The 10,836-nt window shown below is 57.0% G+C and overlaps 2 protein-coding genes across 2 annotated transcripts; both read right to left on the bottom strand.

Annotated features, from left to right (window-relative positions):
* Window positions 1-3,920: 3,920 nt before the first annotated feature.
* On the bottom strand, window positions 3,921-4,691 carry C7H11orf96 (chromosome 7 C11orf96 homolog). The gene has a single exon (XM_075426398.1). It carries the CDS (start codon window positions 4,651-4,653, stop codon window positions 4,291-4,293), a length of 363 nt encoding a protein of 120 aa, XP_075282513.1. The 5' UTR covers window positions 4,654-4,691; the 3' UTR covers window positions 3,921-4,290.
* Window positions 4,692-7,816: 3,125 nt separating this feature from the next.
* LOC142361849 (uncharacterized) lies at window positions 7,817-9,760 on the bottom strand. Its single transcript, XM_075425105.1, has 2 exons — window positions 8,501-9,760; window positions 7,817-8,370 (listed from the first exon to the last, which is right to left on the bottom strand). The coding sequence occupies exons 1-2, from the start codon at window positions 8,646-8,648 to the stop codon at window positions 7,817-7,819; spliced, it is 702 nt and encodes a 233-aa protein (XP_075281220.1). The 5' UTR covers window positions 8,649-9,760.
* Window positions 9,761-10,836: the final 1,076 nt, after the last annotated feature.

Below are 10,836 nucleotides of genomic sequence, written 5' to 3'. Positions count from 1 at the left end.
ACAGGCAGCCTGAGTTCTGCCCAGGGATTTCAGACTATCTGCACCTCCCCAAGGTGCTTTTTCCCCCATGGAAATGCAAGCCCCATGAGCACCCTGCACAAGTACAAAAGACAGCTCAGGCTGAGCCATGCCATGGGAGCTGAGGTTCAAACGAAGCTGGACGCAGCCTGGAGAACCGTGCTTGTCTCTCTGGTGGTGGCTTCAAAAGCCCGCACCTCAGACCGGGGGCCGTGGAGGCTGAGGTCCACGCACACACCAGGCTCTGCTACGGGGAGCTACGACTCCTTGGAGGGCAGCCAGCAAACCCCCGGCGCTGCTAACGTTCGAAAAACCACAGCAACCAGATTCGCCAGGGCTCACCCATCGGCCCCTGCTAGGCAGCAGTTTGCTCGCTGTCAGCCTGACAGTTAAATGGGTGCCTCGGTTTGTGCTTTGCCCCACGGCTCCGGTGTCACTTTGGAGGTTAAGCAGCAACGGCCGTGGGGTGTTTCTTACCCAGGGCAGTGCCCCACAGTCGGTCCACTGCGGTCCCACAGGATCAGACCCACAGCGCTGGTGAGGGTTGGGAGTCGTGTCACCGTTGGCCAGTCCTAAAGCAAACGCGTTCCTGGGGTCCTGGCACAGAAACCTGCAGGAAGTACAAGCACCTTCTCGTGTTTGGTCCTCACAGCGGCTCCACTCGGAAGCGTCCCCAGCGAGTCACTGGAAACCTGGAGATGAGAGAAGTCATCCAGCAGCAGAAACGGTGCACACACAGCTAGGAGAGGAGACCATCCTCAGCCCCTTGTGGTGGACATCACAGAAATCCTCCATGAATTACTGGGTCGAATTTAACTGTAATGTTTTGTTAAAAAAAAAAAGGCAGAAAAAGCTTGTCTGTAAGATGCACAGAGAGGATTTTTTGTTTTCCTGATGCCAGGAGAGCTATGATGCTGCGCCGTTCAGATCCCCTCCACGCCTGTCAGGCCAACGCAAGGCGTGGAGGTACAGATCCACCACGCCAGCACGAGTGGCTTTACACCAAGGCAGCATTTCAACACGAGCACAAGGGGAAAATGCTGACGAGCTTGAAGGAGACTGGACACAAAACAGGAAGAGAATAAAAGAATTGCTTTCGAGTTCAAGCTTTTACTCACCCCCCAGGCGCTCCTCTCACCGCAGAGGACAGGACGATTTAGTCACGAAGCGACACAAGACTAAAACGCAGGTCCCATTAGAGCCCAGTTCTGCTGCGAGCTGGAGGAATAGGGCTGAAGGCACCCCTGGGGCACCAAGTCTGCCCTCCGCCCCGGGACCTGTCCTGCTGTGCCGCCAGCGTTTGGCTCCCAGCTCCTTCCTGGGCAGACGTCGGATGCTCGTGCCCACTCGTTGCCACGCTGAGTGTTACTGTAATCTGCTGGATGCTTTTAAGCTGTGAATTGCTGAAGGGAAATGCACAACCCACACCTCCAGCCTGGGTACTGGGTGACAGACTCAAATCACTTTGGTACAGTCATTACCCTCAGTAAAACTAATTTAATAGGTCTTCCCGCAATCCTTACAGGACAGATATCCGTGATGCTAAACACCTTTGCAAGAGAGACCTTCAAAATTAGCAGCACAGGAAGAATGGAAGGGAGGTTTACTTTTCCAGCTGCGTGCAGGAGGGCCTCTCCAGGACAGAGCTAAAACGCCCTGGCTTTTCACCCTTTTGCCTCGATTAGAACTGTTTGGAAGATACACGCCAGCCTATCATTAGCACTGGCATCTTCCATGTTATTCACTTTGAGATGGAGCAGAAAAATGTTAACAAAGAACAGCTGAAGAGAAACTTACTTATTCGGCCTAACCCCTGGAAGATGGCTTTTTCTCAAAAATGATGCGACAACAGATTCTCAAACCCTCTTTGTCCTCCGTGTTAGGCTGCACATTTGCCTCTTCAGACAGAAAAGGGGACGCGGTTATTTTCCGCCTTCCAGGCAGCGGGTACCCGACGCTCTGCCGCTGGCTGGCGCGGCGCAGCCTCCTCTGCCTCCTGCACGACGGCAGCGCAGCTGCTCGCTAGAAGCAGGGACAGGCAGGGCGACGGTAAGTGGCCTGCTATTAATCACGGCTGCCGAACAGAAGCGATGAGCCAGGAAGAGCACCGTGCGCCCTCAGCGTCTTGAAGCTACCATGCACTTCACGTGCCCCTGGGATTAGCAGCAGAGCCAAAAGCAAAGTAAGACTGAGAAGTAGTCTGCAACCTGCAGCATGGAGAGGATGCTGTACGACCTCCGGAAACCTCACGGAGCTCGTTAGCCCTCGGTGAACATTATGCAGCATTGAGGCACACGGCTATGGAGTTCCCACAGACGTTTCAAACCCTTTCACAAACGCAGAACTCCCAGATTTGTAACAGCATGAGGAATTTGTCGAGGAAAACTAGCCCAGCTGCCAGTGACTGATTATTTCTCACCGAGTCCAGTTTGCCTGGCTGAAAATTGTTCTGGAGATCAAGTTGCTTTGCCTTGTTGTTGTAGATGTTGTGTACGATGTACCGCGCCTACGCAGAAAGCGGCCGCCGGGGTCCAAGGGCAGAGTGACCAGCTGTTTCACAGCCTGCTTCCAGGGGATAGGTGGGGTGGTTTAAATGCTGTTTTACAGGGAGGTCAGGGCAGAGCCCAGACCTGTCTCCTTACCTGCTGAACTGCACGCACAACGCTCCCCTGGCGCTGGAGGTCAGCTGGCTCTCCTACTGCAAGTGGTTTTTTAAAACTCTTCCTGCACTTACGGAAAGTTGGGGAAGGACCTGTCCAAAACCAAGCCCCCCTCCCCCCGATTTTCCTCAGCTTTAAACTAGAGAGAGAGAGGCTTCAGCTGTGCCTGGAGACACCACCGGGCTCCTCACACAGGTCATCTCCCATGTGTCAGTGCCCAGCGGCGAGAACGACCCCGGGTCCGTGGCTGCCAGCCCGAACTGGGCACCCTGTTCTCCAGCTGCACCAGGTTGATCGCTTGCCTCTGCCCCAGCCCTCACCTCCCCCGAGCAGCTCACAGCGTGCCGTTTATCCCTATTTATCACTGCAATCACACTTCAAGCCAGGACGTCAGAAGAGCTGTAGCCCCCAGAAAACCTTACCACAGAAGTGCCAGTTAGAGGCTACGGCTCGTTATCCTGACAATACCTAATAACTGGGAAACTCCAACTGCCTGAGGCTTGCCTTGAAGGAGGACGCTCCCACAGGATTACACTGTTAGCACAGGAATACGGAGAAAATACAGTGACAAGATTCCCGGTGCGGGAATTTGCTCTTCTTTCGGCAGTGAGCTTCAGAGGCTCCTTGGCACGCACACCATGGACAAAGAAAATCGTACGAAATCATGCACGTGCCAGCACACACACCCAGAGAAGCCCCACGCAACTTCCCTCCTACACCACACCAAAACACCCTTGCTTGTCAACTCCAAGAAACGCACGTCCACGTAGAACCACTTGCTCTGGTAACCTAAACCACACCTCATCCAACCACCAAACACCTCTGCGGCACCAAACAGCTCATGGGCCACGAGGGGAAGGGGAGCAGAGACAGAACCAGCTTGGAAGGGAACAAAGTAGACACGCACTTCAGTGGGTGCACGAGGCGTGCCCCGTTAGCATTAAGCTTCTCAGACACAACCAGTTACAAACACTCCTTAAACGCCAATTCAGCTTAACACAAAGATCTCAAACAAGCAAATAAAGTTGTCTAAAATCCGTCTAACCTGGCTCTCGCTGCGTTAGCGTGTACCTGGCAGCGCGGACTGCAAAGCCTCTCCGAGCAGCGTCCCCGAGGAAAGCACTACTGCTTCTGCACGGGCTGTCAGCAGCGCCTGAATCCCTTCGGCCTCCGAGGGGGCACAGGAGGCTGGAAGAGGACAGTCAGCCCCCCGAAATAAGGACAGTCCGGTGTGTACTGTGCAAATATATCAGATTTTATTACTCTTTATGGAAATAATAACAGACATTCAGGTAGAAACATATTAAATTAATGCAGTCAACAGTTTAAATGCAAAAATAAATATAAAGTCCAGCAGCTCAATGCATCTAAAACAGCTCATTTCTCCTAACGAATAGAAAAGATTTTTTTTCTTCTTTTTTTTTTTTTTTTTTTTTTTGTCTTTTAAGCGGAGAGTTTCATAAAATCAAATAGAAACGAAGGTACAAGCGCTTTCTTAGAAAACATCGCGACACGACTGCCCGCCCCGGGCGCTCCTCGGCCGGCGGCTCCCTGCAGCCCAGTCCCTGCCGCCGGGCCGAGCCGGGCCGGGCCGGGCCCCGCCGAGCCGCCCTCAGAGGGGCGAGTCCGAGTCGCTGGAGTCCAGGCTGTTGCGGAGGCGGGAGCTGCCCAGGCGGTCCCGCTGGAGGCTGAGGTTCTGCGTGCTCCGCCGCAGGCACTCCAGCGACTGCAGGAAGGACTTCTTAGCCTTCTCCTCCTCCATGGGGGACACCCCCTCCTCCTCCACCTCCTGGATCTCGTCGAAAGTCACCGGCTGCGTCTTGAAGCGCGACTGCCGCGGCCGCCGCAGTTTGCCCTTGGGGGCCTTGGCGGGGCGGGCGGGCGGCGGGAACTCCTCGGCCACGCAGACGAAGGGCGGCATCACCGCCTGGTAGCTGGAGCAGACGCCCATCAGCTCGGCCGGCTTGGCGGCCATCCTGCCGCCCGCGGGGCCGCCCGCCGCGGGGGCCGGCGCCGGCGGAGCGGGGCGAGCTGCCTCGGCCGTGCCGGGCGCCGGGAGGCCGGCGGGCAGCGGCGGGGCGGAGCGGCACCCGGCGGCGCGGAGCGGTGCGGTGCTGCCCGGTGGGGCGCGGAGCGGGACCCAGAGGGACGGAGTGGAGCGATGCGGTGCTGCCCGGCGCGGAGCGGAGCGGGACGGAGCGGAGCGGTGCTGCCCGGCGCGGAGCGGGACCCGGCGGGACGGAGCGGAGCGATGCGGTGCTGCCCGGAGCGGAGCGGGACGGAGCGGAGCGGTGCTGCCCGGCGCGGAGCGGGACCCGGCGGGACGGAGCCGTGCGGTGCTGCCCGGCGCGGAGCGGGACCCGGCGGGACGGAGCGGTGCTCTCCGGCGCGGTACGTCCCTGTCTTCCCCGCGAAGCTGCCGGTGCTGCCGCCGGTGCCTGGGCGCCGTTATATATCCCGGCGCTGCCCCGCGGGAGCATGCTCAGACGGCGGCGGAGCCCCCCCGCAGCCCGCCGGGCGCTCCCCTTCCGCCTGACGTCCGCCTGGCCCCGGGCCCCCGCCTGCCGCCTCCCCCCGGGGACCGGAGGGCGGGGGGGGAGCCGCTGCCGCCGCGGGGGCTTCGCGCTCGGTCCCGCCGACCCGGCCCGGCCCCTCTCCCCGCCCGAGGCCCCTCTCCGGGCAGCGCGGAGGCCGTGGGCCGGGGCCCGCTCCCCCCGGGCCCGCTCCCCCCGGGCGGTTGCCGAGGCCCGGCCCCGTCCTCGCCTGGCAGCGCTCTGACCGACGCCGGGGTCCCTGTGGCCCCCCCCTCACGCCAGCCCTGGGAGCAGCGGGGCCGAAGGAAACCCCGAGGGGAGCCCGGGTCCGAATTCCCCGGGAATTCGGGAACGCAGTGACCACACGGGATGGTCCCCGGCAAGAAACCGCCGGCAGCACCGGGTTAGCTGGGGTCTTACCCGCAGCTCTGCCACCCCTGATGTGGTTTAACCACCTCCTCCCGTGTGACTCCATAGGGGTTTTTTGCTTTTAGAAGGGATCCTAAAGTCTCCCGTTCCCCGGTGGGCTCTGTGACACTCCTTTGGTACGACGCAGAACCGGAGCCTCAGGCTGAAAAACCAGCATACAGGTGCTACGGAGCTGAAACCAAAGCTTGCACGCTAGTGCCGGCCGCGACCACGCTCTAAAGCTGTGTGTGCCAAGAAGGCTCAGCGATGGAAAAACCCCGCAGCGTAAGAAAAGCAGACGATAGGAACAGGAAAGGAGCCAGAAGGAAGCGGAGCAGAAAAGCGTGAGGGAGGAAGAGCCTGATATGGTTGGTCTGTCCCCTCTTCGGGGCTAATGTTAGGCTGCTCCCATAGAGACATTCTCCGGTACAGCTTCACCCACTCCAGGGTATTTTTGAAGCTTGGTTAGGAACCGGGAAGGAAGCAGCGGCTTAGCAACGGCATCAGGGATCCCATTCTGCGCTGGCGAGGGGACAGGGAGAGCGCGCTTGGGGCTCTGAGCTCTGCCGAGCAGGCGGCACCCACCACAGCGCGGCGTGGGGGCACCTGGGGCACCCCCAGCTCGCAGAGACCTGCGCTTACCCCGGCAGCCCTGGGTCCTGCGCTCCAGCCAGCACATCTGCAGCCGGCTGGAGTTCATTGCATCTTGCCATGAAACGTGTTCTTCGTGCAGAGGCAGAGAAGGGCCCTGAGAAAAACCAGCAGCTTACGTACGGCACACAGGTCCTGGGCCACAGTTCTGCGCACAGAAGGGGACTTGCGAGTTCACCATCAGAAAGTCTCAGCTTCATCTTTTGGTAGGACTCGGGACTGGCCCCTGCTCCTTTCGAACTGCCTTAGCAGTGGCGATGTTTCAGGACCCGCACTGGAAGCAAACCGTTGTCATTACGGCCCCCCCTCAAAAGGGGTAAAACAGAACAAGAACAGAGCTTTGGAGGCGAGCGCGCGCGCCTTCGCATGCTCCCGGAAGGCTGGCTGCCTTGCCTCCTGCCAGTGTAACAGGGACATGAAGAGCCTCGGCTTTATGAAGCACCTGGCCGCAATCTCTCGGCCCCTTGGCTCCCCAGGGCGGCTCTAGGGCCAGGTTCAGTTTGAAGCCCTCTTGCTGGGAGATACAATTCACTTAATAAGGGAACAGTTTTCTGTTTGCTCAAATTGAATCATTCCAGCTCGATCATTCCAGGCTGTGGTTTTTACTGTTGATTTTAATGGCTAAATTTAGCCCATAAAGCCCTTACTGCAGTACGACGACTTTCTCTCCAAGAGCCCCATCTGCAACAGTTTTTATTCCCGACGACTTGGTCCTGCAGCGCAACCAGGACCGAACCGCGTTTCCTCAGCGCGGCCATCCGAGGGGATGAGCCTGCGGAACAGCCTGGGGCTTGGCTTGCCTGCCCTGCAGAGGCAAGCTATGGGTTGACAGAGCAGCCTTGTTCTGGCAGTGGAGAAAAGCATCTCGCATTCATGGGAAGCGAGGTAAATTTGATCTGCTCTAGCGTACGAGGACCCAGGGTTCTGCCGAAAAAAGGCCAGTTGACTTGATATCTGAAATCCAACACGCGCATCCCCAGCCTGGTTTTACTCTGAAAGTTCAGCGTGAGAGCAAACTGGTTTCACTTCAGGTTGGGCGAACATCTAATTCCCTCACAATCCTGATTTTAAAATGCTCTGGGAAATTTCAGTGCTGATTTGGAGCAGCATCACCATGGTAATAACCGGGAGGCCTTAAGATTTTATTTGAGACAATTCAGAAAAAATATACTCTGACATAATCCCCCAAGTTAGGTCTGCAATGCGCTAATGTAAAAACTATATTTACTCCAGTGGTTTAAATCATGACTTTAATCTGGGTTGCTCCCGGTATTGCAATGTGAGCTCATGATATAGATTACAGAAACTCTCTGCCACGGGGATCATCAGAGCGGATTTCTTCCCTGCATAGTACAGGGCTGAAGTCACGTTGGGCGCCAGGGCACTGCACGGGGGCTGAAGGGGACCTTTACCTGGGGCCGGGAACGTTTCAAACGCTGCATGTTTTATATAAAATATCCACTGGGCAGCTGTGCGGCCCTGGGAAGCTGAAATGCCAGGTTCGCAGGAGAAACAACTAACGCTGCTGAAGCAGCACCGTAGAAATCAGTTTATGCCATCAGGTCGCTCGTTTAATGATGCAATTATAGGAAATACAGGCAAAGCCTTTTCATTATTCCTCTTGCCAGCTGTCAGACTGAACGCCACGGAAGGGGAAGGAAAGAGTAAGGAGCGAGGGGGGCGGAGAGAGATGCACCTCTTTCTGTAGAAAAAGAAACTTTTCAAAGGCCGGGGCTCCCCCAGAGACCACCTGCAGTTGGCAATCCCAGTGCAGATGCCCTGAAATGGAGTGGTGCGGTGACCCCGCTGGCGGTGTTGACAGGGCGTCCCTCGCAAGTCCGTGGGACACGCCGCTTCCCAGTGGGATGCCTGCAGCCCATCCCCAGCCGGCGGGATCCACAGCTCCTCTCGGACGAGCGGGAGAGCAAAACCTGCCTCTTGCAGCATTTCCAGCCGCGCTTTGTCCCTGGCGAGCCACCGCGCAGCGCCTCGTCGTGCCCTTCGTCTCCTCGGCATTCTGCTTCGTGGAGTGATTTCCGTGACGACGCGGGAAGGAGTCGCAGTCCTCCTGCACGACAGCTCACATCCTGAACCAACCACTTAAAAAATAATAAGAGCAGCATTCAGGGAACTGCAGCCAAACAGATCCTGGCTTACAAACAGGAAAGGACAGAACGCAGAGGCGGTGGGTACCGCCCGCTTCTGAAAGCAGCAGGTAAGTCTCCTCACCTTTTTCTCTGCGTGCACACGTGCAGTTGACTTGAACTCGAAATTGCACCTTTCTGACGGGGGAAGCTAAGTTGCTCGACGAGGCCCAGCTGAAACCCACTCTGGGCCCGCTGCCTGGAGCAAAGCGCTGGTACTTTGTGACCGCCATCAGAAGCCGGCCGCACCACCAAGCGCAGCGCAGCTCTCCCCAGCACGCGCACGCATTTACACCAGAGGCTGCCTGACTAGCGCCTTGCAAGGGCTGCGCGCCCCAGGCTGCCTTATCCCTTTCCTTACGTATTTGGCTGGATATCCTTCATCTTCCTTTCCAGTGTTTCTGCCGGGACTTCAGCAGCTTCTTAACATTTCCTTCCTTTAAAAAGGGAAAAAAAAAAAGCCAAGCCAGCCCCAGCAGCTGACTGCCTGAGGGTAGGCCTACAGCGAGGATCACACGACAATGGAGAGAGGCACAGCCAGAGTTCTAAATGCTTGGCGTGTCCCTTGAAGTACTTTCCTAAAGGCAGATGCCTCACGTTCCCCGGGCCACGCCGAGCGGCGCCCTCCCTGCCGAGCGATAGGCAAGTGCCTCCTGCCCTCTGCAGCAGGCCGGCGTTGGAGGGATCTAGCTGCAGGACTGGGAATCTCCGTAGGCAAGAGAAGGTCGGGCTTGTTCTACGGCACACCCGGACTCCAGCCTCCCGCAGGCCAGGGCTCTCCCTCGCACCTCGATTTCTGTCCCTGGCATCATGAGACGAGGGAGCAGCCTTGGGCAGGAAGGCATGAGAAGACTCCCCTGCGGCGCTTGCCGTAGCTTGCAGGGCAGAAACATCCAGCAAGGCACCAGTCGGCGGCACCGGGAGGCTCAGGTCCCTCCTGGGGTGTTTGCAGGCAGCTTATGAAAAATTATTTCTACAAGCCCCTTCCACGAGGAAGCTCTTGCTGACGTACCAGGGAGTTGCTAGGACGGGCAAGTTCTCTGAGGGATGCTCCAAACTGGATGTGTTCAGAGCATGAATTATGGGTGCGCTGGAAGGATTTTTACATCTCCCCAGGCAATCTGCCACAGAAATGGTGCCACCTTGCCACTTACTGAGGTTTTAAGACACCTCTCTAGACAAAATAACTTTTTAAGAGAAAAAGTTTGTCTCATCTTTATATATAACTTGGCCATTTTAGCTGAAAAAATTCTTGCCGAGTCAACCCAAAGCAATAAGTATGTGAAATTTAGCTGAGTTGCTGATTCCCAACCTTTTCTTTCTACGCATAGCTTCATCCCACGATCCTCCCTTCCTCAGCCCATCCGTGAAACCTGGCTCCTCCTCTTCCCTGTCCTGTAGCTGCGGCTCCTGCTCCCTCTGCCTCAGCCACGACCGGTGAGCCCAGGCCCAGGAGCCCAGCGGTGCTTATGGGCACAGGGATGCGTGGTGGTCACCGTCCCCGACGGCGCCTCTGGCCACCTGGGAACTGACCTGGAAGGGCAGGTATTCCACTGCACAGCGCCAGCCATACGAAGTCTGAGCATTGTTACCTCCATGAAGTATAACTACACAATCTATATATGTATTTATAAAACAGAAGTCAGTGCACTGCTGAATCATTTTAGCGGTGCGGCCACAGGCCCAGCACACTGGAGGTTTAACCCTGCCACAGATTTTCACTGCAGTGAACGTCACCGAACCCACGTTCCAGCTTCCCAGCGAGGTGTGCGAGAAGAGTGCTGCTGTAACTTGGCCAAGGTCAGTCAGGTCAGGCTTGGGCCGCTTTAAAAAGAAGACTGTAAAGATCAAAGTCAAGTTTGGTAGGAAGGACAGGTTGAAATGAGGAACCCCCAGAAGCAGAAGAGCCAGCCAAAGGCAGGAGCGTGGACGAGAGAGCAGTAGGAACGGTGGGGCCATGCAGGCCAGTCAAGAGCAGAACCAAGGCTGGAGTAACAAGAGCAAGGGACAGTTCCTGGGGTCGATGCCCAGGATGGAGAACCCAGCCAGGGGCCGCACGGCACGCTGCCCACAGGGTACGCAGCACTCGCTCTCTTCAGACATCACTTCTCCCTGCCAGCTGGGGAGCAGGACCATCTCCCCCAAGGGCAGCAGCCAGCGCTGCAAGGCGAGGATGGAGCTGCAGCATGGCTGTGGGTTGTGACAAACACTCCCTAATACTTGCGAGGAGCTCATGACACAACACGGTTAATGCAAAGCGGATGTATGCAAAGCTCGTACCCCCTCACCTTCAGTCTGGCCTGACTTTTTATGAGCTGCAATAAATCCCATCAAGCACCTGGCCACTGCCATTAGGGCAAAGTACTGACCAAAATGTTTAAATGTATTAATGCTCCTCACAGAAATATGTTATTTTCTGTA

The sequence above is a fragment of the Opisthocomus hoazin genome, chromosome 7 (genome assembly GCF_030867145.1).
Source record: "Opisthocomus hoazin isolate bOpiHoa1 chromosome 7, bOpiHoa1.hap1, whole genome shotgun sequence".
Classification (NCBI taxonomy): Eukaryota; Metazoa; Chordata; class Aves; order Opisthocomiformes; family Opisthocomidae; genus Opisthocomus; species Opisthocomus hoazin.
This window is presented reverse-complemented; position numbering and strand designations above follow the sequence as displayed.